Source organism: Grammomys surdaster, unplaced genomic scaffold, assembly GCF_004785775.1.
Source record: "Grammomys surdaster isolate TR1022 unplaced genomic scaffold, NIH_TR_1.0 126118, whole genome shotgun sequence".
NCBI lineage: Eukaryota > Metazoa > Chordata > Mammalia > Rodentia > Muridae > Grammomys > Grammomys surdaster.
This window is the reverse complement of record NW_021620926.1, coordinates 5655659-5683615: the sequence shown is the minus strand read 5'-3', so window position 1 is coordinate 5683615 and position 27957 is coordinate 5655659. Positions and strand designations below refer to the sequence as shown.

The window sequence follows — 27957 nt, the reverse complement described above, 5'->3', positions numbered from 1 at the left end:
TTTACTTCTCTGCGTACAAGTGTCTTGCTTCCAGCTATGTACACCCTGTGCACCCCCCGGTGTGTGAGGCCACCAGAAGCCAGTGCTGTATCCTCTGGAACTAAAGCTACGGCCAGTTGTGAAGTACCGTGTGGGTGCTGGGGACTGAACTCAGATCCATATAAGAGAACATGTGCTTTACCTACAGAGCCGGTCTTCAGGCCCACGTGCATGGCATTCCTTAAGAGCATGTGTCTGTTCAGGAAAACCCTGTCACCTCACAAGCAGGCGGTGTGCTCTGGGAAGCTTCATGCAGGCTGTCTTGGAGCATGCAGGTAGAACCGCCTTTGCTCACCTCGACGGCCAGGCTCAGGTGAAGACCCCTCCTCACCCACCGCTGCCACCAACAGCTTGTTTTGGGCCCCAACCTGAAGACCTGTGTCACACTTGTGAGGGATGAAACAGCTCCAAGTAACAACTCACTATTAGCATCTGGGCTTCCCCTTCCCCACATCCTAGGCCTTGTTTCTTTGTAGGCTGTCCTGGCAGAAGGAGCTTTTCCTGCGGTGACCACAGGGTAGGCAGCACAGTGAACTGAGCACAGTGGGCGCCATAGCTACGATCTGTCAGTCCTATCTCTTCCTTTTCGGCCTGGAACTGAGAGTCTGCCCTGGAGCCACCAGGATTGCTAGATGTCCTGCCTAAAAACGAGACTCACGGAGCATCAATTTAAAGTTACTTACAGGCACCTGCCGGCAGCACTATGCAGTCAACACTATTCCTTCACCTTAGTATCTGACCCTTTGCTTTTAAGTACATGGAGCTGGGACGGGAGACTTGAATACTGCTGGACAGAGGAGAGAGGGTCGGCCTGGCTTTATAAAGTATCTCAGAAAGGCTACAGAGACTAACACAGGGCGGTCATACAAACACTGACTGTACACAGTCTTCTTTTATCATCAGATTCACTAGCTTCTCTCTTACTGAATGATGTCACATCTGTTTTTTGTCCCTGGCATTTTCTAGTTCCACAGTACTAGAGTGCAATGTGCACATCCAGGCCACACTGAAATCTGAAATGCCGGCTCCTCCAGTTAGTGTCCCTTCTCCATGGTTTCAGTGACTTCTGGTAGGAAGCCACAGCTGTGGGTAAGTTATGGGTTAGGAAGCACTATTGTAGACAACAGTACCTTTGAAATACTGAGGGGCTATGGCAGGATTAAAAAGCTAAATGCTCTAAGAGTCTCCTGGAGTATGAATACCTAGAGGGAACCACCAGACAGCCTGTGCACCAGTGAGCCTCATCTGTGGCACCAAACAACACCCTGGGGTGTAAGCTGCTAGCAGAAACTGGCAGCCACCTTCAGTTGAATCTGCTCATCCACATGTGCTCCAGACTGTGGCAAGCCCGTGTCAGGAGTGGAGAGCTGGCTGTGTCCTCAGGATGGGGTCTGAAGGTGCTTTTCATTTCCCAGGAAGCAGGTCCCATCTCCCAAGGTGCCAGGAGGGCAAGCCACGCTCCACGGACTCCCGCAGGGAGCTGTAGAGAGCACAGCTTGGCCACTCTCAGTCCCCACACTTTCTTCCTCTTCATTAGAATAGTTCCCTGAGTCCTGGCTGGTCTGGGAACTGTACTTCCTGAGATCTTCCTCAGGTGCATGGTGTTCTTTTCCAGCAACCGTGTCTGGGTTTTCAATGATGAAGCATCTTTCGGTATGCTCCTCAGCAGTCAGAAGTAGGAGGGTTTTTGAAGGTGGCTCAGAGAAAAACTAATGGTAAAAGGGAAAGAAGACAGGTTGTTTAAAATCAGACCTGGCTCTCCAGCTCTGGCTTCTCTGCTTTATGTCCAACCTTTTGGCATGTACATTACAACACGTGAGCTACACCGAGAAGGCACAGCGAGGCCACCAGGCTGAAGGCCTTTTTTGTGTAAGTCTGTGAAGAATGTTTACATGGGACACTGTGCTGTCAAGGCTGGGGTGGGGGTGCTGGGATCACAGATATTTTGAAGTGACAGCCCAACTCTCTTGCCCTCAAAAGCACAAGTGAGAGATGAAGGTGACCCTGCTGCCTAGGCAGGAAGGGGCTGGTTATACCTGTGTCATAGCTGTAGTTACCAGAGCTCAAAGGGAACTTAAAACTCTTAACAGGCGGTAAGCATGTGCTGAGCTCCGAGCTCTAGGCTTTTACAGTTTAGGGCCTCTGGTGCTTACAGCTCACGGCCTGGCTTCTCTTACAGAGCTTGCCCAGTGTTAGGCCCTGGGTCTCAGGTTCTGGGTTAGACCTTCCCCACTCAGTGCCATCATTTCAGGTGCTAATGTCACAGGAGTCCTGAGCAAAACATGCATGCACCATGAAAGGAACTCATGGCTTTGGGTGTTCCAGCTTCTGCGACTTCATCTAGGGCACCAGGTAAAGGCAGATGGATAATAGGATTCTGATGTGGTATGAAAAACCACATAGATGGGACATGGCAAGACAAGTGGCACAATAGGCAGGGACAAGACATTATTCAGATTGTAATATACCTTTCACTAGCAAACAGCCATGTACTGCTGAGATCTGACTATGGGAATGAGGTGGCCCCTTGTCTAAGATTCAAACATGTTTCATCTCAAGGGTCCTCCAAGACTGACTGTCTTGGAGCAAGCTGGCCTTCTAGCCCTGTAACAAGGACATAGGAGAAGAGCAAGAAGGCACCGAGGTCCCTAGTGACTACCCCCGGTATCACAGAGACAATGGCTGTCCCAGATGCAGCATCTGAACCACAGGTGGAGTGTTTGGGCAGGGCTTTCCTGGTTCTTTCCTGGGGACACCCTAAGTGCCAAAGTGATGCTGTGTCACCTGCTGTCTGCCTTCACTTCTATGGCTACACACTTCAACTTACACACCCGAGGCCAATCTACAGCTATTATAGACCACTTCTGAACACAATAGCAATTCTACATTAAGTCACTGTGTAACACTCTCATGTGTTTCTGAGGCAGGGTCTCACTGAGTGGCCTCTGACCCCTCAATTCACCATCACTGTGTAACACTCTCATGTGTTTCTGAGGCAGGGTCTCACTGAGCGGCCTCTGACCCCTCAATTCACCACCATGCCTGGTTTGAGGCAGGGCCTCTCTGTAGCCCTGCTGGCCTAAACTTCTTTTGTGTTTTGGAGATGGAATCTGGTACTCAGCTCATACTGGCCTCAAGCTCACTCCAAATCTCCTGCCTTGCCTTCCTGAGTTTTGTAGGCATGCACTACCACAGCAGGCTTCTAATACCACTGAAATTCTGCAGAAACAACCACCCTAGTCTGATAACTTTCTGATGTCAAGAAAGCAAATGACATCTGTGGAATCTAAGCATTTGCTCCCATTTCCTAGTGGGTGACAAGAAGAGAAACGTACCTCATCAATACTGAGGGGAGGCTTGAGTGGTGGGAAGAACACATAATGCAGGTATTTCTGGAGGCTCCTCCCAGCATAAAGGGCCATGACAGAGAAAACCATACCAACAAATGCAATTATAATCCAGATCCTGGAAGAATTTCCTAAAATACAAACAATGTGAGCGTCAGCATATTGCTTATGAGACCAGCCATATGAGAGGAAATGCAGAGTGTTCTGAAAACCATTTTTGGGCACTTGGTATCCTGTGGTGGACAGTGACAGTCACAGGTGAAGATGACCTAAGAACCGACCCTGGAGATTAAGAACTGTAAGACAGAGAGGTCCCAACAGCTGGTGTCCCCAGCCCTGCACAGCATGGAACTGGCAAGACAGTCAACATCTAAGCCTCTTCCTGTTGCCTCTAGGAACTAAAATACTAACAAGACTAAAACACAGGTGTATTTAGCACCTTCCCAGCAGACAACTCCACTTCCACCAGCTCATTAAAGACATTACAAATGAGTGGTCTGACTGGTCGGCAATGAGCGGTAAGTAAAAGCAATGAATTACGTGACCCTGGATGAAAAACTGAGCAACAGTAAACATGAACCATGAGCAGAAGAGTGCTCTCTGATCCTGCAGGTTGTGGCAGGGTTCACTTTTGATTCCCTGTAGTTCAGAAAGGACACTTCTACTACTTGAAGGAAAGAAGAAATTCTTTATAAATCCCAATGCAGGATTTGTATCTCCTCCAGCTGCATTAAAAACATCTAGAAGGTTCTCACCTGGATGTGTTTTCTTACACAGCTTATCACTGAATTTGCCGATCTTATTCTGCAGGCCCGTGCAGAGCACTCTGACCTGGACACAGTACACAGTCAGCGGTTGCAGGTTCCCAAGGGTGAACTCCGGGTGCTTCTGCACCATTCTTCTCTACAGACATGAAAACAACAGTGATTAAATCCAGTCTTCATAAAGTTAGATAGAGAATATGGATTTTCTGGGCTCTATTGATATTCACAATTGGTCTCTTCCAAGCACCTACGTATATTGTCTAAGCAATACGTTTGTTTTAAGTAACTCATTATAACCAAATCAGAGAGTTAAAAATCACTGTTAAAAAGCATAGATGTACCCCTGTGATTCTCATTCTACAGGCACTAGTGTGCTGGTTTGATTTTAATGCCATCGTGTTATAAATAATGGTGACAACAGTTAAGAGTAAGGGCTCCCTCCCTCCAGCCCGCACTGCCCACAGTAGCTTCCAGAAAGCCAGTTGCCTTGTGTGATCATCTCATTGGCACCTATTTCTCCATCTGTGAAGGGAGGAGAATCATCACTCCTGTCTGTAGTGGTCAGCCATGGCTATAACAGTGCTGTGTAACAAAGCCACTCCAACACTCAGCAGCTGAAACACCATTTTTCACACGAGGCCACAGATTGGCTGGGGTAGCTCTAAGAGCCGTCCACGAGCTGGCCTCAAGCCAGCCACGAGCATCATCCTCTTTGACCCAGAGACTCTGTAGCATGCATATCCCTGCACACAGCTGAAGCACAGGCCAAACCAGGCACACTCAGGGCTTCTGGACACAGCCTGTGCGTTCAGGCATTAGTACAGAAGTCAGCAATACTCACCCTGTATTTGCTGAACAAATGAATTACAAATACTGTCTCCCAGGGTTGTTTTGAAGAAAGACAGGGCAACTCATGTAAAAACCTTAGCACAAGTCTGGATATATTGAAATAGTCAATAAACCAGTTGCTACTGCGATTACACAACTATCTAGCCAGCAGGGGGCAGCACAGCCACAAACATGCACTGAGTCTCTCATCTAGCAAAGCACAGTGTTATGTGTTCTAGGTGTACCTCATACCAAATCTGGCAACATCTTGCAGACCTGAGTTGCTAGGGTAACCACAGTTTTAGAGTCATCAAAGGTCAGTTGTGGTCTTTCAGCATGGGCCACAGACTTGGTGTCTGATCTCAGGACAGGTAAGTGCTGATGCTAGCTCTCACTGACTCAAATGACGCTAGCAAGGGCACACAGCTAAAGAGGAAGCAGCCAGTGCGTTGGAATTTGTTTAAATTTCCAACCAAAAATGAAGAGACAACATTTACTACCTCAACTGCACACGATTCTTATGCTTGATTCTTTGACTGAAGTTCCACAGGGAGCAATGGCAGAGGACGGAGGGCTTCCGTCAAAGTACTGCATTCATTACTACTCCAGAAAGACACCATTAGCTAGTTCCTCATGGGTTGAGTTGAACACTGGAGGCTCCTCTCCTTCTGGAGTCCACACAACTCACAATCATGTTTAAGGCTCTTTGTCTCCTAAGAATCAATTCTGTCTCCATTGAGCTACCAGCTGAGGACATGTGGTAACACCTGTAGACACTTGGTTGACACAACTCTGAGGAAGTGGTGGACACCTGGAAGAGCCTAGTGACGTTAAGTATCCTGTAAATAAGAACTTTAGCACAGGAATCACCTGGCTCAAGTGTCACTAGTGCAGAGAAACCTTAGCCTTGGAAGAGCACTTGGGAATCATGGTAAGAATGGTTCTAATTCAGCAGCAACAGACTCAAGGTGATATTTCAAAAGCAAGATGGCCGAGCGGCTAAGGATGCTTGCTGCAAACCCTGATGACCTAAACTCAATCCCTGGGAGTATAAGGTAGGAGAGAACTCACTTCCACAGCTTGTCATCTGGCCTCCATGTGTGCCCTGTGATGCACACACATTAAATAAGCAATTGTCAACATGCACATTCATCATACAGTCACATCTTCCCCCACACACACATTCACATATACACATATACATACACACACACACACACACACACACACACACACTTGCACACACTCCTGTACACTCACACACAGCAAAGTCAGGCCCAGATGCAGGCGACCTGTACTGTCATGCAGACTATGGAAAAGGCTGACCTTCACTCTACAGCAGACAGGCCACCATCATGTTTAGAAGGGCCCAAACCTTAAAGCTGTGACTGCTTGTTCTCGCCCTCCTCCCCCACTAACTTTCTTTCCCATTATTACGGTCATGAGGCTAAGTCACAACGTTACTGTGTAGCTTTTTACCTCAGTGTTGGAAGTGTTTTCCCAAAAGATGATTTCATAAATGAGTCCATCACATTTGTTGCCACTAACACGAACAAGCAATGTGTCCCTTGTGGGGGTGACAGCAATGGCCGGAGGAGGAAGGGGAGCTAGGAAGAATACAAACACAAACTGTGCACTAAGACACTTACTTTCAAACAATCTTCCTGGACTTGCACTACATGAAGAAATTACACTCTCAAGTAAATGCTTGGTATACACCAGGCATGGACCACACCCATAACCTCAGCTCTCAGGAGCTCAGACAGGAGGACTGCCATAAGTTTGAAGCTACCCTGGGCTACACAGTGAGTTCCGGGCCAGGCTGAGCTATACAGTGTCAGACTGTCTCAAAGAAAAGTTGGCTTACTGTAATTTTGAGAAGCAATATATTTCTCTTCAGACCAAAAGGACGTGTTATTTCCATCTGAGGCTCGTACACGGAGAAAGAAAGTTCCTGTGTGGACAGTATCTCGAGAAAAGACACAGTGCGTAGTCGAGACATTTATACAGGTAGGTATTGTTTTCCATTTATCTGTATAGCTTCTAGAACTACTTTTTAAATAGCCACTTTGAAAACAAAACAAAACAGAACAACAAAATTCAATTCAATTATCAATTCAGTCAATATGTACTCAGGATTTATAATATATCAGACACTGTAGTAAGCACTGTGGACCTGGGGGCAGTCTCCCACTTAGGGAACTCTTGGTACAATGGAGGAGACACAGATTCCCAACAAAGGAAAGCCACGGGTGCTCCAGAGTGTGTGAGGAATTCCCTGTGAAGTGGCAAGCTGTTCTTCACTGTGTGTGTGTATATATGTGCGTGCATTCGTGCGCGCGTGTGTGTGTGTGCATGTGTGACTGTGTTTGTAGGCGCACATGAGTTCGTATGAAGACATGAAATAGAAGACAAGTGTCTTCCTTGATTGCTCTCCACTTTACTGAGGTGCACGATCTTACCCAACCTCCATCTTGCTGATTTGAGTAGTCTAGCTGGCCAGTTTGCTCTAATACCCATCCCTGTCTTTCAAATGTTGGGGTTAAGGATGCTGCCGCACCTGTAGGTGTAGTGCCCTGTAGGCACCTGCATATGGGTTCTAGGGATCTTAACTCTGGTAAGTGCTTTTGCTGCTAAGTCATCTCTCCAAAGCAGAACATATTTTTTAAGCAGGTTATTATTAAAAGGCTGATATACAAATTCAGAAATAAAAACTTACTAAAAATATTCAAAATTTACCTTGTCCTATGCCCTAGCTAGTTTTATGTGAACTTGGTACATGCTACAGCCATCTAAGAGGAGGGAACCTCATTGAGAAAATGCCTCCAGATGGTCCAGGCTCTAAGTAGACAAGCCTTTAGGGCATTTTGTTAATTAGTGACCTATTGGGGAGGAGCCAGGCATCTGTGTGGAGACATCTAGTCTGGGGCTCTACAACAAAGCAGGCTGAGCAAGCTCTCAAGAGCAAGCCAGTAAGCAGCACCACTCCACGGCCTCTGCATCTGCTCCAGCCTCCAGGCTCCTGCCCTGCTTGATTTGAGTTCCTGCCTTGACTTCCTTCAGTGATGGACTACAATATGGATGTGTAAGTGAAATAAATCCTTTCCTTCCAGATTGGATCTGGTCACAGTGATTCATCACAGCAGTACTAACCACAGCTGAGAAATCCTAGTTAAATCTTGTCTGTTCTTGAAGCCCCTTTCAGCGATCATATGCTACAATACCCTAGCTAACTGCATGACGTGCATGCATTCACCCCAGGCTCACATTCACAGACTTCAAGCTAATACCTTCACAATGGGAACACTTCAGTCACAAAAGTTGGCTAGCACTACAAATGTGTCTTTTCCCTTCTGGAGAGATTGTTGCTGTGCTGACACAGCCCTGCAGGAGCCTTGTAACACATATCTGTGCCATCCATTACAGAGAACATCCCACCAAGGGTGAGCCCCTGGCCAGAGACCACAGCTCACACAAGTGTACACTACCTGAGCACAGGGCCCCACAGAGAAACTGGCCATATATAGCTTTCCCAAACAGACTCCATGCCACCTTGCCTCTAGCACAAAATTCCCTCTTTTAGTTTTGTTTTCTTAAATCACTTCTCTTTGTTCAAATATCCTGTTCTTCTAGAAGGACACCCTCCTACCATGGCAGGCAATATTCTAGGACATGCCCAGGCTCCTCCCTCCTCTGGGGCACACTTCTTAGGATCCACTCCATACAGTGTGGGCTAGACCTGAAGAGACAGTGGCTGCCCTCAGGGCACATTATCTGGCAAAGAGAAGGGGAGTGTGAAGCTGTAACTAAGGGTCCAATCTGCCATAATGGAATTTAACATCTCTGTAGTGGACATGACCTCTGAGATGAACCCTTAACACAGGTGAAAAGGTCATATGTTGAGATAATCTCTTGTGCACCCTGTAAAGACTGTCTTTGTATTATTCAAATGCTGACTTCTCCACCAGAGACTGGAGCCTTTGGTATTGTTATTTCTATGAAGCATCACCTGTCTCAGTGTTTTGTAAACATTTTCCTTATCACTTTCTGATTGGTTTAATAAAGAGCTCAATGGCCTACAGCAAAGCAGGAGAGGATAGGTGGGTCTTCCGGGCAGAGAGGAACTCTGGGAGATTCACCAGCCAGGCTCTGAGGAAGAAAGAATTACTAGGACTAAAGGAGAGGTAACTAACGGGCCACATGGCAGAACTGAGATTAGAATAAACGGGTTAAAGAAGTTATACGACGGAAACTAGCCTAAGCTAAGGCTCTAATCAGCAGTCGTCATAGTCTCATCTAAGGACCTCTGAGATGCTGCCTCAGTGCTATAGCTTCAGAACATGGCTTCGGTCCACAGCCTCAGGACCATGCAGGAGACAGGCACGTTTGTCTGAAACCACTCTCCTCAGTTACACATTATTTCTCTTTTCTTTGCACCTGAGCCAGTGTGTGTGTGTGTGTGTGTGTGTGTGCGTGTGTGTGTGTGTGCACGCGCGCACGCTTGAGCATGTGTACACGCACATCCAGCTGCATGTGATGCATACACTGGTGCATGTGTGGGGATGTGCAGAGGTCAGGCGATCTCTGCCCTGACAGTCATCACCTCTCTCCCTGGAGCAGGAATCCTACAATCAAAGTCCCTGCTTCCCAACACACCACACCCCCTCTCAGCCAGTCACTCTGTGCAAGAATTTGCACAAAGAAGTAGTGTGAACACAAAGCAGAATGGGTAAAGGAACATTTAAGAAAGGAACTTACGGGATCCACTGTGCTCTGAAGCTCATGTTTGGTGATACGTAGTCCCATTTCAGAACATAGCTCTTGCCTTTGGCATCCACTTCTAGATTTTCTGGCACAGGCAATTTATTTGCCACTAGAAGCCAAAGAATCCATACATTTTAAGATAATGATACAGAACCACATTTATCTAATTTGACTTTAAGAGCCAAAACATACTAAATTTGTAACTAAAACCATGAACAGACCAAGTTCCCACCCTGACCCCAATTACTGGCCAGGGTAGCAGTGCTTCAGGCTGTTGACAATTCATGTGCATGGGTGGATACCAGTCATTCTGCTAACAACTACACTAGGTATTACAGATAAGTAAAAATCATTTATGATACTATAAAAAAATCAACTTTTGAGTAGAATTAATTTTAATACATAGTATTGAGACAAAAATTGCCAAGAAAATGATTTTTGGTTTCTGTAAGTGCTGTTACCTTTCCTCCTGTTGCCCCTCACTCCCTTCCTTCCATGTGTGGTACTGGGGATTGAACTAGGACCTTTGTGTGCTAGACAAGTGTCGAACCACACGCTCCCCCCCCACTCAGTGGTTTGCTTTAGTGATTATTAAGCCATCGTAAAATGTCATCATATAAAATGGTCAGGAATTAAGAGGAGAAAATGTCCCAATTAAAAAGCTGTGAGTATCTAGTTCCTGAGGCTAACGTCAGAGGCCTTCCTCACCTGCGGTCCTTATACACTGCACTGCACTGTAGTTGCTGTGTTTCTCAAATGACTGATGTATTGCTTCAACTTCCAAACAGTAAGTAGTCTCTGGCAAGAGTTTTGATATCTTTACTGGATAATATGTAGGTTTAGTAATATTCTATAAAAAATTTTAAAAATACAGTCAAATTTTAGAATTTATTCACCTCCTTTTCTCTCACATCAAACAGGTAAAAAAAGACACTTACTTTAACACTGGAAGACTTCTGCCAGATTAGTATCGTGTAATTGAAGTTTTCCTGTCCCCACATGCTCCCCACTTGTCCGTGAGGAGAGATGTGGACTATTATGGCTTTATCTTCAGCTTCTAAATGTACTCCTGGAGGGCTGATGTGAGCTGTTGACATCAAAGAACAATTACATAACTTCAGTAGTACCACTCTAAAATGTTAATAATAAGCAATGTTCCTTGGTGTAGCAAGACAGAGAAAAGTCCCACGTGTTTTACACTTTGGGAAGACATGGCAAAAGCAACCTCCAGAGATATGCATCTATGTACAAAAGAAAAACAGATACGGGTGGAGATGGCGGCAAATGCTGTTTCTGACAAGTTACCAGGAAAGCTGTTCTGAAACCTCCCAGAAGAAGCAAATCAATGGTGGAAAAGCAGCCCAGACCCTGTGGATAGCTTGTGAAGTCCCTTAAGATAGGACAGCGTGTGTACAGGGTGTGTGGGAGGAGCTGAGGTTGGCAAAGAGCCACAGTCCCATTCAGATTTACAATGATTAGCCTGGCCAAGGGATGAGGAGGCAGGGATGTCAGCAAGGAATCGGGAAAGTGAAGAGCCTTGGTAAAAAGGTAGAAGGTGCCATCTCTGATATGCTCACCTGATGGGTCAGGAAGAATGTGTTAAGGCACTGACTGTCTGAGTTACTTTCCAATTATGTGTCAAAGCTCCATGACCAGGGCAACTTGTCAAAGAAAACTGGGGCTCATGCTGGCAGAATCCGTGGCCCTCATAGAGAGGAGCAGGGAGGCAAGCAGGCAGGCACGGTGGTAGACAGTCCATGAGAGTTTACATCTGACCCGTAAGCAGGAGGCAGAGGCAGAGACTGAGACCAAGAGCACGGACTGGGAATGGCATGGCTTTTTGAAACATCAAAGCTGACTCCCAGTGACACACTTGTAACAAGGCCACACCTTCTAGTCCTTCCCAAATAGTTCCACCAAGTATTGAAATGTATGAGCCCATGCTAATCCAGATCATTACAGGTATACAATGAGAAAAAGGCCAAGGATGAGTCCGAGGTCCGAGCTTGAGCACATACCCAGCTGATGTCATTCCCAAAGACAGGCGAGGGCTGCAGGAAGGGCTGAGGGAGAGACTGAGTGCCTGCCTCATTTGACCATTTTTATTGTGGGATGGCTTTTAATGTGTTGGTAGACTCTGAATGGAGTCGGTGTCACCAGTCTTATGCTCAGAGGGAGGACAGGGGCAGGAGAGGAAATTCTGGGAGTCAAAAACAGTTTCATGGCCGCCCGATTCCTGCCCATCCCTAATTTCTTGGAGAAGAGAACGAAGAACAAATGAAAAGGAAAAACTGGGAGCAATCAGGAGTCTGAGGAGTGAGCAGTGCCCTGGTGAGCCAGGACAGGAAGCGCTTCGAGGGTAGAGAGCTGTGTCCAAGGTGTGCTCAGTGGCACCAAGCTTGAAGCCTGGGCACAAATCTGTTAGAAGGCATGGCTGCTGACTTCTGTAACATGTGAGAGGGAGGGATGTGACAGCAATGAGAAACAAATAGAGGTGAAAGAGTGTATGCAGGCCACTGTGTTGTAAGACAGAACAGGACAGCATTCCATGACCTTTTCTGTATCTCCATCCCCTTACAGAAATGGGGAGCGGTAGAGAGACAGCTCAGCAGTTCGGACATCTGCTGCTCCTCCAGAGGAGCCAGCATCAGTTCCTAGCTCCTGTCAGGCTGCGCGTACCTCCGCTGCCAGCACGTTCTACAGCTTCCTCTGGCCTCTACCAGCCCTCCTCACATGTGACACATCCTCACAGACCTCTCACATATACATGAAAATAAAGCTGAAAAGAGAGGATGAGGCTGTCGAAGGGCTTCTGATTACAAGGTCATATCTTTTGACATTTAGCATATTAATGACCATTAAAATGAGTAAAATGGAAACACTATTGGGCACATTAAAATAAAACACTTTTTTGTTTGTTTTTGAGACAGAGTTTCTCTATGTAGCTTTTGCTGTCTTGGAACTCAGAGATCCACCTGGCTCTGTTTCCCCATTGCTTGGGTTAAAGGTTTACACCACCATAGCCTGGCAAAAGCACTTTTCTAAAAAAGAAAAACAAACAAACAAATGAAACCCAAAAACTTAAAGGTATGATACTGCTCTACATTTAAAAAAGAAAACAGCCGGGCAGCGGTGGCACACGTCTTTAGTCCCAGCACTTGGGAGGCAGAGGCAGGCGGATTTCTGAGTTCAAGGCCACCCTGGTCTACAGAGTGAGTTCCAGGACAGCCAGGGCTATACAGAGAAACCCTGTCTTGAAAAAAACAAAACCAAAACCAAAACCAAAACCAAAAAAAAAAAAAAAAAGAAAGAAAGAAAAGAAAACAAAACCAACTCATTAACATGTGGACTAACCAACATCTGCAGTAAGTTATACACGTCCATTGTGTCGATAAGAGATAATCCTAATGAACACGCCAATAACATCTCTGAAATTCTAGGAAAAAAGAGCCCTGGCTTCACGGACCTGCTAAAGGCTCCCAGTGACCACACTGGGAAATCGTCTAATACAGAAGGCCAGAAATGCGGGCCTTGGTGGGAGGGAACTGCACCACACTCATGGACGGGTTTAGACAGAATTACTCTGGTAATGTTCACTAGAGAGTAACAATGCAGCCAGCCAGTGGCGACTTCTTACCTCTGTAGATTGGAATAAATGGATCGGTCTCCTTCCATGAAGACATGCTGATCCCTTCCTCTGCTCTTAGACGAAACTTTACATTGTCATAAGCACTTACGCTCAGTAAAGAGAATTCGCATTTGGTCCTTGGAATATGCTGACATTCAGGGACTTTTATCCACTTCACCTCTTCTTCTCTTTTAATAATAATAATAAAAAATCTGAATGAGCTAATGTATATATGGACTTTTAAAATGTATTTTCTATTCACCATCATAGGTAGCTTAAGAATTTATTTCCTGTGGTGAGTGTCACTGTGTGCTGATGGAACAAGCCCCAGTGAAAGGTCAAAATCCCCTCAAGTGAACAATGGTGGCTTCTAACGGCTGGCAGCGATGAGCAGACAATTTACTGCATGGACTGTGTCCAGGGCGTGTCCAGGGACAAGGACATTAAGATGTTTGTTATGTGGAGTACTGTAGGACTGCTGCCATTAGACACATTCTAAAGCAAGTGCCTTCAAAGGTCTATGTCAAGCTGCATTACTGTGTGCTACTCATTGCAGGGTTGCCAGGAATCCATCTCATGAGGCCTGGAAGGGCACAGTTTAGACCTGCAGGGGCTGCCCTGTGACCTCTACCAAAGCCCACAGGAGGAGGTGGCTTTGTAATGACAGGAGAAAAATATCTGGGAAAAATAAAATGGAAAAGAATTGATTTTGTTTTGTTAACATTTCCCTGTAGAACTTCTGATTCTTTTTTGATATATATGAGTCAAGTTACTACTCAGAATAATTAGACATTTCTTAACTTTTTTCTTTTTGACAGGTTTCCCTGTGTAGCCCTGGCTGTCCTGGAACTCACTCTGTAGACCAGGCTGGCCTTGAACTCAGAAATCCACCTGCCTCTGCCTCCCAAGTGCTTGGATTAAAGGCGTGTGCCACCACCGCCTGGTTGCCCCAGACATTTATTTAGTTAATTTTTAATAGTTTTTGCTTTAATATCATGAGTGGTTACATTAGCATTTCAAGGAAACAAAAATTAATCATCTATACGACAGAAACAGATCTGGCTGGCTTGATACATGATAACTATGACTTCTGTTAAGTGAACCTGTATTTCTGGACTTTAATTTCCTTATAGAAAAATTGGAAATTGAGCTGATAATCCCTCTTGAAACCCCCAGGAATCGACTACCTAACCTTCGACAGACCTCAGTGCTTTGTGCTGACTTTTCCTCTGCCTTTCCAAAGCCAATTACTGTCTGTTTCCCGGACTTTTTAATTCTTCAAAGACTTCTTTTAAAATGATGTGTGAATGTTTCTGTATGTGGGTGTGTACATTAGTTACTGTGGGTACATGTTGGGTCAGAAGATTGGGAGGCAGCTGGGGCTGATGTTGAAGGTGGCTGAGACTATGGCTGTTTGCTCGTTATTATAGGGTAACTTTAAGGGTTTCCTCAATATCCTATACATAAGCCAGCTGGTGGATGAAAAAATTCCAGCCTATGGCAAAAACCAAGTGGTATCAGAACTGAAACTTACATACAGAAAACTCACTAGAGGTAAAACGGTCTGTGTCACAGACACACTCAGGAAGCTGTAAGATCACTATTCCCATTTAGTAACCAGTGGGCAACCTGGTGGGTGAAGCTCTGGGGCCCTGACTTGGAAAGAGCTCACAGCTCCTTCTTTCCCTGCTGTCTTCACCCTACACAGGGGACAGAGAGGTGCAGATGGGGCCCCAACACCAAGCAGGAGATGGAGGGCTGCCCCTCCTGTGAGCCTGCCTTCTGAGGCTCTCTGCCTATCCTCTTGGAGAATGGGAAATAGAAGGTCAGTACTGAGAAAGAGGCCCTGACAAAAACCTCCAGTCTGTGGAAATGAAGGGTCTACAACACTGATGTGGAGGAACTGTATCTGAAATGACAACACTGGGGGTGGAGAGATGGCTCAGTGGTTAGTGGCTCTTACTGCTCTTGCAGAGGATGAAGGTTAGGTTCCCAGCACACAGGTGGTTTACAACCTTCCCTAACTATAGTCTCGGGAATCCGACGCCTTCCTCTGACCTCTACAGGCATCACATATGCAGGTGGCACATGTTCATACATACAGGCAAAACACATACATACAATAAACCTAGAAAATTTTCTTTTTGTAGGTTTATATGAATGCTTTGTCTTCCTGTACATCTGCATACCAGAAGAGGGAATCGGATCCGACTACAGATCCAATTGTGAGCCACCATGTGGTTATTGGGAATTGAACTCAGGACCTTTGTAAGAAGAGCCAGTGCTCTTAACTGCTGTGCCATCTCTCCAGTCCATAAGACAAACCTGAAATTTAGAAAAGAAAAAGAAACCACTGTGTGTGATGCAAATGACAGAAAAACTAGCCGCAGTGGCTTGGGGCTGTTTCAAGGCCCAGCACGGTCCTCTGGCACTCTCCACACAGTCCCCACAGTTGAAGTGCCGTTATACATTTAAAGAGTATGTGACATCCATGAAGGGGAGGTATCCTCAAACCTCCTGAAGACAGACAGACTCCCCCTCCTCTCTCTCACATCCACACACACCCACTCTCTCTCTCACACACTGACTCTCTCTCTCTCTCTCTCTCTCTCTCTCACACACACACACACACACACACACACACACACACACACTCTTACACACACCACAGCATAAGTGGAGGTCAGAGGACAACTTGCAGGCATTGGCTCCTACTTTCCATGTGGGTTCTAGAGATCCACTCGGTGTGTCAGGCTTGGGGCAAGCACTTTTACTTGCTCAGTCATCTCAGCTCGGTCTCCAGTGAATAAAGTTATAAATATGATGTGAAGTAGATATAACATTTCCTATAGTGGAAACAACCAAATGCTTCCTACATTAAAAGAAAATTATGGTGGTGAAATCACAAAAATGACCCCTATCATCCCGGCAAGCCCATCGGTCACCTACACTTGATATTCCGCTGAAAACGTCACATTGTCCATTGCCTCTCTGCGGCTGCTCCACTTTAGGGTATAGTTGTCATCTATAATGTAGACGTCTATATTCTCAGGAGGCTTCAGATTTTCTCCACCTATAAACCCAATAAGCAACAAAATGATTATTTACATGCTGTAAAATGTTTTATAAGTTGTTGTTAAACACATCAACAACATGACCCAATGCACTCACTTCATTTTTTTTTTCTGCTGTGATGCCTACAAACCACAACAATGAACAGCACGGATGGCACAGCAACCCCAGGGGTGCAATGGTTGCACACGTATCTTGGTGGTTACTAGCACTTCTCCAATTAGACTTAAGATCTGTTCAGTAAGACAGAAATCACACCTGGTACCAGAAACCTTGACAAATGCCTAGGGCTGGGGAAGTCAAGAGCCTTGGAAGAGAACCTACAACCTTCACTTTAAAAAACCAGCACAGTGACTAACTGTATTCTAAATATTTCTCCTTATGCCCACAGGTAAGTACAGTTCTCACATATCATCAAAGAAACTTCTCTTTGTCACAGATGGAAAGTGCGATCCCAGGCCCAGCTGATACCTACAGTACAGCTCCTGCACCTACAGCTCAGGGATCACTGTGGAGGAGGAGGGTGAAAGACTCTGAGAGCCAGAAGAACACGGATTTTGCTGTGAGATTGTGTCTCCTGGAGATGTTAGCAGCTATACCCATGAAGTCTCGCCAACGTGACTGCCTAACCATGACCTAAATAAGCACACTACCAGTCAGCATGTTAACGCAGAAGGGAAAAAGCTCTGGAGCTCTCAATCCTTGGTGAGTGGGTAGGGGTGGTGGTGGACTGCAGGCAACTGAAAGCAGGAGAATAGTCTTCTCCAGGGAAGAACACACCGCTGAGTTATCTAGTATCAAGTGGATACATTTGATGGTCCTGAATACACACAAGTAACAAACAGATTGAGGTTGTTAATTGTGTATTTAGGAATACAGATGAACACACACACACACACACACACACACACATAAAAGTTGTATAAGAGGGTAGGTAGGTGGTGGTACATGGGAGGGTATGAAAGGAAGAAAGGAATAGGGGACATAATGTAACTATATTTTAATCCTGTCAAATAACAATTGTATTTTTAAAAATTTAAATTAGATTTATGTGAGAATGTTTTGCCTGCATGTATGTACTCCATGGAGGTCAGAGGAGGGTGTCAGACCTCCTACAACTTCACTTACATATGGTTGTGAACCACCAAGTGGATGCTGGGAATTTAACCCAGGTCTTTGCAAGTGCAACAATGACTAAGCCATCTCCAGCCCCAGGGCAGAATTTATTCAAACATAACAAAGTATACAGTAGTCCCCTCTGATGTGGGGGTTGTAGCCCAAGACCTACAGTGGATGCCTAAGACTGTAGTTAAGAGTCCAGTTCGACCCGGCTTCATTTCTACATATGTATGTACACAGTTATGATAAAATTTAACAAAATAGACCAAATAAGATTATAAAAATAAATACGATACACTGGGATTACAGTGGGGTTGGGGTTACAGGGGACATTATTGATAAATAAGAGGGTTTCCTGAATACAATCTCCATTATTTCCCTGGTTATTTGGATACCCTGGACAAAGGGAAGATCCCCATCCCAGGAAGGACAGAGAGATTTCATCACAATAATTCAAATGGTATACAATTTAAACACAAGGCACATAGACCTCTGTAAGTGCTGTACCTAGTAGTATTGAGCCTTTATTAGTATGTAATACTTTGTCTCTTGTAGCCTTAATTGTGTGAGTTAGACACTTCCAAAGAAGCAGTATCACAATAGGACACTTCAAGCAAGGACTGTATTTAGACAGCTTCTTCCTCCAAAAGGAGTGAAAACTCAGGCTCATCTGCACCTCAGGTACTGGGAGGCTTGGGACAAAGGTCACACTCCAGAGCCTTCAGAAACAAGTGCCGCTGCTGATCTTTTGAATGTGATCTAGCACTTCCAGGACAAGTAGGTAGAGAGTAGACTTCTGATTTAGACAATTCTTCCAAGAACCAGTTCCCTTACTCTTTGAACATGTATGTCTATGTAAATGACCCTCACCATTCCCTGTATTTATGGAACATTCTGTTCTATGGTTACAAAAATTCATGTAACCTCCTTGGACATGTATTCTTGGTCATGTGTATTTTTGGCCACTCATGTTTCAGAATAAAGTTTTTAATTTCCCTTCAAAGCAGAGTCACTCCTTTGTGTTAATGACTTAAAGATCTTTTTGTCTGATACTGATACAACCATGACTGCTCATCAAGTCTTCCCTTGAAGATGCCTTTGGCAGGCTCCAGAGATTTCCAAAATAGTTTCAAAGGCAGTGCAAGTGTTGTCTCCTGATGCTGCCTACGCTAGTCATATTTCTAGAATACTGGAAAAAAAAGGTATGTTTTTAAAGCACTTTTTAAGGTATGTTTATATGTCTATGTGTGGGTAATGTGGCAATGACTGTAGGTGCCCTCTTGGGCCAGAATATCATGTTGAGATTTCCTAGGGCTGGAGGTGGCTGTGAGGTTTCCAACATGGGAGCTTGGACTCAGGTCCTCTTAAAGAGCAGTATACACTCAACTGCCAAGCCAGCTCTACAGCCCTAAAGCCTGTTTTTTTTTTTTTTTTTTTTTTTACCGGGCATGGTGCTCAATTCCTGTGGTCCAAGCACTTGGGAAGCTGAGGCAGGAAGATTATTTATAGCCAACTTGGCTATATACCAAGACTGTGTCTCAAAACAACAAAATACAACACAAAATACACCAACAGGAATAAACTCTACTTCCTTGTGAAGCACAGCTCTCAAATCAGACTGCACGATCTTTAAAAGCACAGTCATGTATGTCTTGTAGTTTTTTTCCCACTAAATGGTGAGCTCATGGGGACTTCTAAAAGATCACTAGTGACTGGCTATTCACTTAACAAGCTAAAATCTTCGCCTTTTTTTTTTTTTTTTTTTGGTTGTTGTTGTACTGTGATTGATCTTCCAAGAACTCTACCATTCTGCCTTATCTCCAGTTCTAATAGGCTACTTTTTTTTTTTAAAGATTTACTGTATGTGTGTAAGTGTTTTGTCTTCACATTTGTGTATGCAACACATGGGCCTCGCACCCAGGGAAGTCAGAAGTGCATATTCAAATCCCCTGGAATACAGCAGGATTTAGGGAAGGTTGCAAATCACGAAGTGTGTGTTGGGAGCCAACCCATCCCTCTACGAGAGCAGCAAGTGCTTTTACCTGTTGAGCCATCTCTCCAGTTCCTAGGCTATAATTTTAAAAAGTGTCTTTTAACTTTATGTCTGGCTCCACTGTTATTTCTTGTTTTGAAAACTTCTGCATCAGACTATCCTGTCATATTGCCTGGCAAGCTTCTACTGCAGAGGATTATGGACTCTCTCTAGTTAGATACTTTTTAGCCACCAGGAGCTATCCATCAAGTCTTCCCACTCTAAGTTTTCAGTTTTTCAGTGCTGTCTATGCCAAGTACACACTATCACTGAGCCACATTTCAGTACCCTGAACAGAGCCTTTGATTTCATCCCTAAACGGAATCTATACTATTATCCTTATTATCCTCTTAGCTTGATCCTCATCCCAACTGTTGGAATTTACAGATTCTGTGCAGAAAGGGCAGCAGTTGTGCTTATAAGATTAACAAAAGATCCAAGAAGATTTGTAGCAGCTACAGTATACTGTTCATAATATTCTTCAGATTTACTTTATGTGTGTAACCACTTTGCCTGCGTGTACATCATGTGCATGTCTGGCCAGAAATGGGCCATCTTCAGGGTGAGACTTGAGGCATTACTTACCTCCCAGATGTACCGATTTCTAAGCGGAACTTATCTCCAGGAGTGAGGCTAGGTCGTCTTTTTTGGGTTCCTAACATTACTATGAAAAGATGTCTCTTGTCTATCACCCGTAGTGGGCATTCTCTGATGTAACTAGCCCAGTGGTTTCTTGGCTTACTTGTTATTGTTTTGTTAGCCTGCTGCGACTTCGGGCCCGTTACGGGAACTCTCAGCACAGTCCTCCGTCAGCCCAGGACAAATGGCACTAGGATGGGAAGCGCATTTCTGCTGCTGTCTGGTCTCCCACCCACCAGCCACCCCGAGGCTCGGAGCCAGGTCAGCGTCCTCAGGCTGGAGAGCGGTGCCTGCTCCCGTCGTGGTGAGCGCGCGGGGACTCCGGTCACCCGCACCCAGTTCTCCTTCCCCGTTGCCTGGCCCTCACCCAGGCCCCTCGGCTCACCTGCGGCTGAGGGCAGCACCCAAGGCGCCCCGGCCAGCAGCACCACGGCCGCGGCGCCCACCACAGCGAGCATCGTCTCGGGAGGACAGACCTGTCGCTCACATCGTCCTCCTCAGCAGCAGAGCTAGAGACGACCTCAGGGCAGCTAGGCCCTTTCCGTGAAGTCCCGCCTCCTCCAACGCCCCGCCCCTTCCGCGAGTGCCCCGCCCTCTCCTTGAGCAAGCGGCTTGGAAAGTACCGGGCGCGGTCTAGTCCTGGCAGGGTTCCCTGAGCTCTGACCCTGGAGGTCCCTGCCACGCTCCACACCCACTTCCGGAATGACGGCCCTGGACAGTCATTAGACTCCTGAGAGGAAAGGGGTGAAGTCAGTGCGCCTGCGCAGCCCCTCCCCCGGCTCAGTTTCCTGTTTTTGTCCTGGGGTTCAGAGGTGTTGCCTAGGGGTTGCTAGCAAATGGCTCGAATCCCCATGTGGGCGTCCCTTGAGGCCGTGGATCAAAAGATCCTGGAACCTGGAAGGCCTCAGCGACACTTTTATCTCAACTGTACAAAATTTTTATACTTAATTCCTTGATTTCATGCGATGGATTGGTGTTATAGATTCGCTCTATCTTTGGGTTTTGAATTATGCAGCGTTTGAATCTTTTTTTCTAAAAAATGTGTTTTTAGGTTGGTCTTATGTGTATGAGTATGTGCACCATACATATATATGCGTGCCTGGTAACCATGGAGGCCAGTAGAGCGCAGATACCCTGGCACTAGAGTTACGGTTCTTATGAGCTACACGTTTGTACTCTGGTCCTCTGTACGTGCTCTTAAAGCACTGAGCCCTCTCTCTAGTCCCTTAACTCTGTCTTATTACTAAAGAAACTTATTTGTTGTTTAATTCATTTTTTAATAAAAGCATGTTTATCCATCAACAACGATGTAATATAAAATTATTACAGTGAGAGAAAAAAGGACAGCCCCCAAATACAAAAAGATTGCAGGGTTTTCAAATTTCTGGCATGGTACTCTTTGAAATTCAGGAACCAGTCAGTACTCCCAGGTAGTCTTGGGGCTTTGAAAATTATGATATTTAAAACATACTTCTTAAAAACTTTACATCTACAATCTGAAAAGCTAAAATTTCTTTTGAAAGAATAAAATATACTATACTTAGTTGTATTTAGAACTACATTCTATAAGAATATTCATTGAAAACATAATTTAAAATTTGGGTCTCACAGTAAGATAGACAGCCTCTCATGGAATCATATGTGGTCAATTCCCATGTAAGGACTTTACCCTGCAAATGTGTTATACCCTGAGTGCATTCACAGGACTTACAGTATTATATGTGGGAACTCCTTAGGAAGCACTCTGTTATAAATGATTCATGTTCTACAACATGTTATACCCTCATGCACATGCTGATTATACTCATGTAGACTTTACAGGCTAGGACCCATATATGAAGAACATTTTCTTCCCCAAGATGCTTAGAATTATGCATTCTAAGCTCATTGTTTTTTTTGTTTTTGGCACATTGTGTGATTTTTTTTCTTTAGAACTGAATAATATTCCATTTTTTATATGTACTGGATTTTCTGCAACAACTAGGTTGGCTCCATTTTCTTTCAACAGTGAATAACAGCAGTAAATATGGCAGGTTGCAGATATGTCTGTGATAGGATGTAGAGGTCTCTGGGTAAGTACACATGTGTGAAATAACTGGGTTACATGGTAGCTCTGTTTTTTTGAGGAACCTCCAAAATGAATTCCATAGTGACTAATAATCTGCACCCCAGTCAGCAGTGAGTAAGAGTTCCTTTTTTCGGCACCCTCACCAACATTCGTCAGATTTCTTGTCAGCCATTCTGACTAGGGTGAGGTTGAATGTCAAAGCAGTGTCAATATGCATTTTGCTGATGGCTCAGGACACTGAATACTTTAGAGATGGTTACTGGGTTTGTATTTCAGCGTTTGAAAACTGTTCAATTTATTGGTGCATTTGTTTCTGGTAGCTTCATTTCCTTAATTTCTGAAGTTCTTTATGAGTTTGAGGTATCAGAGCCTTGTCTGAGGTATAGCTGGACAGGCTTTTCTCCCATCCTGTAGCCTGTGTGCTGCACAGATAGTCTCCCTTGAGGTTGAGAAGCTCTCTAATTACATGCATCTACGAACCCCATCTGTTGCTACTTGGGATTAGTTCCCATTCAGAAAGTTCTTGCCTCTCCAGTGCCACAAAATTATAATTATATTAAAAAAATGAAAAAACCTAAGAAGAAAACTGGGGCCAGAGACAAGTGCCACATAACTCTAACATGTGAAACACAAACCTTCAGATACTCTTCATACTACATACGACCGTCAAAGCTCAAAAGCTCCATCATCTCAAAGCCATGTTTTCCTTCCCCATCACAGTTATAAGCCTGAGGCACAAACTTACACTGTGTAGGGTTTTTCTAGCCCCAATATTTGAAGTGTTTCCCCAAAAAAATAACTTGATAAATTAGTCAACAACACTTGCTCACGGAATCATCTAGACAACCGATATGGACACATAGTGAAACCCTATTTGGGTTCATGACAAGAACAAGAGGAAGATTGGTATTTGACAAAGATTTACACAGACATAATGTGGAAACAGACATCTGCATCTGTGAGGGTTCTCTGATGAATAGAACTTATAGAATGGATACCTGTATAAGTATATATAGGTGTGTGTGTGTGTGTGTGTATGTATGTGTGTGTGTGTGTGTGTGTGTATGTGTATGTGATTTATTAGAGTGGTTTAGAGGCTGTGGTCCAGCTAGTCCAACAATGCCTGTCTCCCAGCAGCTAGTCCAAGAATGCCTCAGCTGATTTTCAGTATACATTAGATCCTGAAGAAGTAGCTCTAACACCAGTGAAGGAATGGACTTGTCAGCAAAAGCAACCAGGCAATGAGCAAGCTTCCTCCTTTCATGTTCTTATGTAGGCTGCAACAAGATGATGTGGCCCAGGTATAAGGTGGATCTTCTCACTTCAAATAATTCAGTCAAGGAAAATCCCTCATAGGCAAACCCAGACCCTTGGGTTTTAATTAATTCCAGATGTAGTCAAGTTGACAACCAAGAACAACTATCACAACATATTAAAACATGTTACATGTAGTGTTTGCTACCCTGCTTTAAGCTCTAGGTGGATCACTCTACTAGCCCCACCCAGGTTTCCTCTGATCTGGGGATGAAAGACATACATTAGCTCATTTTTCAACCTGCCTTATTGGCTCAATTGCTGAGCGTCCCGGCCCGCGCTGCTCCACACTACCCCACGTTTGGGGGCCAAGTCTGCTCCGGTCTGCGGGTTAGTCAACAAGGTCTAGCAAGAGAGAGAGAGAGAGAGTGGAAATGGAGACAAGACAGAGGGTCTGATCAAGTCCCCTTTATTGAAAGGAAATTCTGGGTATTTATAGGCACAAGCAGGGGAACACAGCTTTATCACGTGCCTTGCAGCCATGGGCACTAAACAGCAAAACAAGATATGTGAGAAAAACAAGATGTTTATCAGAGTGTGCTCAGCTGTTGTGGGCTGTAGAAAACAAGTCTCTTGTCAGGGTATATGGCTCAAGATGGCTGGAAAGATGATAGCCACTTTCTGCTAGGAGTTGGCTCCCAACAGTTGAGTAATTCTAATCTCACACAGCTAGTGTGCCCTTCCCAATACTCTTAGCTCAGCACCCTAAATCTGCCCTTAACTTTAGTTGCTCAGTTACCTTATCCTTGTTCAGCAACCCAAAACTGCCCTCCTCTTAGTTGTGTTTCTAATCTCCCACCTGGGGAAGCAGCCTATGGCCGCTCTGCCTGAGATCTCTCATGGCTGGTCACCTTTACTCTCTACTCTCTCTGAAGCATTGCCAAGAACTTCCTTTTTTTTTTTTTTTTTTTTTTTTTTTTTGATTTTTGGTTTTTGGAGACAGGGTTTCTCTGTGTAGCCCTGGCTGTCCCGGAACTCACTCTGTAGACCAGGCTGGCCTTGAACTCAGAAATCTGCCTGCCTCTGCCTCCCAAGTGCTGGGATTAAAGGCGTGCGCCACCACAGCCCAGCAAGAACTTCCTTTTTCTTCCTGAGTATCTTAAGCCTCCTGTGGGGACTCAGAAGTCTTGCCTCTTTCCTTCCACCCAGCAATTGACCCTTGGCATCTTTATTGATCCATCAAGAACCAACGGGGCAATATGACCTTAGCATCAGACCCACCCCCACAAAACTATCTTAAAGTACGTTTATTATTACTGTATGCATGCATATTTTTTAAATGTGTATGAAATTGAGGAATTACAACCTCAAGTAAAACACTGACTTAAAGCATCCATAAGCCACACTCATAATCTTATCTTCCAGGAGCTCAGGCAGGAGGACTGCCATGAGTTCGAAGCTACCCTGGGCTACACAGTGAGTTCCAGGCCAGGCTGGGTTACACTGACTGACTGTTTCAAAGAAAAGTTGGCTTACTGTAGTTTTGAGAATCAATAAATTTCTCTTCAGACCAAAAAGGATGTGTTATTTCCATCTGAGGCTTGCACACAGAGAAAGAAAGTTCCTGTGTGGAGAGTATCTTGAGAAAAGACACAGTGAGTAGTCCAGACATTTGTACAGGTAGGTATTGGTTTCCATTTATCTGAATGACTTCCAGAACTATGTTTTGGATAGCCACTTTGAAAAAAAATCAATTAAATCATCATTTCAGTCAATATGTACTGAGGGTTTATAATACACATCAGACACTGTAGTAAGCACTGTGGACCCAGAGGCAGTGTCTACAGTGCTTACTACAGGAAACTCCTGGTACAATGGAGGAGACACAGATCCCCAACAAAGGAAAGTCACAGGTGCTCCAAAGTGTGCAAGGAATTCCCTGTGAAGTGGCAAGCTGTTCTTCACTGTGTGTGTGTGTTTGAGCGTGCACAAGTGTGTGTGCATGTGTGACTGTGTTTGTAGGTGCACATGAGTTCGTATGAAGACATAAAATAGAAGACAAGCGTCTTCTTTGATTGCTCTCCACTTTACTGAGGTGCACGATCTTACCCAGCCTCCATCTTGCTGATTTGAGTAGTCTAGCTAGCCAGTTTGCTCTAATACCCATCCCTGCCTTTCAAATGTTGGGGTTAAGGATGGTTGTCACATCTAGGGTTTTGCCTAGGTTCCGAGGATTGTGGCCCTGGTCTTCATTATAAAAGTTGGGATTTTTTCCTCCTAGCCCCAAGCTCGGGAATAACAGCTGAGGCTCGTATATTAATCATCCTCGTATTCTAAGTTCTGCCACATGGCTGGTTATCTCTGTTCAGCTCCCATGCGTCTATTCTGTATGTTCCCCAGTGAACCCTCCCCACTTGCCTGTGTCCCAGAATCCTGCTTCCTACTGGGAGCTGTGACCCACTGTGTGGATCCTTGAACCTGAGTTCTCTGCAAAAGCCCCAAGTGCTCTTACCTAAGCAGCCATCTCTCCAGCCTCATCTTGTCTGTTCTTGAAGCTCCTTTCAGCTATCATATGCTATAATACCCTATCTAACTGCAGGACATGCATGCATCCACCCCAGGCCCACATTCACAGACTTCAAGCTAATACCTTCACAACGGGAACATTTCAGTCACAAAAGTTGGCTAACACTAGTGTAGTGGTTTGAATATGTTTGGCCCAGAGAGCAGCACTATTTGGAGGTGTGGCCTTGGGTGGGTGTGTCACTGTGGTTATAAGCTTAAGACCCTCATCCTAGCAACCTGAAAGTCAGTATTCTGCTAGCAGCCTTCAGATGAAGATGTAAAACTCTCAGCTCCTCCAGCACCATGCCCACCTGGATGCTTCCATGTTTCTGCCTTGATGATAATGGACTGAACCTATGAACCTGTAAGCCAGCCCTCTTAAATTTTGTCCTTATGTGAGTTGCCTTGGTCATGGTGTTTGCTCACAGCAGTAAAACCCTAAGACAAGTACAAATGGGGCTTTTCCCTTCTGGAATGACAGTTACTGTGCTGACACTATGAACAAATCCAGCTCCCACCCTGACCTTAATTACTGGCCAGGCTGGCAATGATGAGTGACTCAGGCTGTTTTCATTGACATTTCATCTGCAGAGATGTGCTCTGGATGCCAGCCATTCTGCTACTAATAATTCCATTAGGTATTAAAGACACATAAAAAGCACTTATGATGCTATAAAAAATTAACTTCTATATAACCTGGGCTGTCCTGAAACTCACTCTGTAAACCAGGCTTGCCTCAAATTTAAGAGATTAGCCTGCTAGATCCAACTGCCTCTGTTTCCTGAGTGCTGGGATTTAAAAAAATGTGCCATTATCGCCCAGCTTAGCTAATTAATTTTTAATAGAATTTTGCTTCAATATTATGAATGGTTATATTAGCACTTCAAGGAAACAGAAATAAATGATCCATATGACAGAAGCAGATTCGGCTGGCTTGGTCCATGATAACTGTGTAACTTCTGGAAAATGAACTTGTATTTGGACTTTAATTTCCTTATTGAACAATTGGGAATTGGAGCGACAATCTCCTTCTGACCTCTATGAACAGACTGCCTATCCTAAGACAGATCTCAGCGCTGTGGTTTGGGTGTCCTCGGCTCTTCCAAAGCTGCTTACCCATCCTGTCTCTTAAGTTCTGTTCCACCACCAGAAACAAAATGATATGTCAGCATAATCAAATACATTCCAGTGACATTGATCCACGGGAAAAACACACGTGATTGATGTTGTTAGTCTTTAACAAGGGAGCACCTCTGGGAATGGTGGCTGCTGGGTAATCCCGGCGCCGGGACACAGCCCATTCATCATGTTTCCTTTCATGGTCCTGAGGAGTACTTCATCTGTCAATAAATAGATATCACACTCAAGGGAGCGTCTCACGGTGGGAGCTAGTTTTATATTTTCTTTAAAATTACTTTAGTAAACCAGACATGGTGGTGTATATCCCAGCACTCAGGAGGCAGATGAAGGTGGATCTACGTGGGTATGAGGCCAGTCTGCACTACAAAGTGAGTTCCAGGACAGCCAGGACTACACAGAGGAAAATCTGTCTTGAAAAACCAAAACCAAAACAAACAAAACCAAAAAAAAAAAAAAAAACCCAAAATCCAAAACCCAAATCCCAAACTACTTTATACAGTTTGAACTCTGGCTGTTTAACAGCTCTTTGTGGTCTGGCTAGGTAACTTACTATCCCTGTTACTCAGAAGGGTATGTGACATAAAAAGCTTTCAATACCTCTTAAATAAAGAGTGACTACCTCACATTATAACATGTAGCACAGTCTTTCTGTTTTGTATCTTGAGACAGTGCCTGCCTCTGTTTTCCAGAGTGGACTG

The 27957-nt window shown here is 44.8% G+C and overlaps 1 protein-coding gene across 1 annotated transcript; it reads right to left on the bottom strand.

The window, feature by feature from the left end:
• Positions 1-821: 821 nt before the first annotated feature.
• Ifnar1 (interferon alpha and beta receptor subunit 1) lies at positions 822-20741 on the bottom strand. The gene is made up of 11 exons (XM_028756339.1): positions 20618-20741; positions 16320-16443; positions 13380-13558; positions 10681-10829; positions 10451-10592; positions 9737-9851; positions 6846-7045; positions 6458-6585; positions 4142-4289; positions 3375-3517; positions 822-1748 (listed from the first exon to the last, which is right to left on the bottom strand). Exons 1-11 carry the CDS (start codon positions 20688-20690, stop codon positions 1419-1421), a joined length of 1731 nt encoding a protein of 576 aa, XP_028612172.1. The 5' UTR covers positions 20691-20741; the 3' UTR covers positions 822-1418.
• Between the last annotated feature and the right edge of the window lie 7216 nt (positions 20742-27957).

Bases quoted from the DNA above. Each gene is read 5' to 3' on its own strand.
- Ifnar1 (XM_028756339.1), bottom strand. From the start codon at position 20,690: ATGCTCGCTGTGGTGGGCGCCGCGGCCGTGGTGCTGCTGGCCGGGGCG. The intron at 10,593-10,680 runs GTAAGTGTCTTT...AATTTTTTATAG, and splicing joins AGAAGTCTTCCAGTGTTAAA to AATATTACTAAACCTACATA. The intron at 9,852-10,450 runs GTGAGGAAGGCC...TTTGGCTTCTAG, and splicing joins GCAGTGTATAAGGACCGCAG to TGGCAAATAAATTGCCTGTG.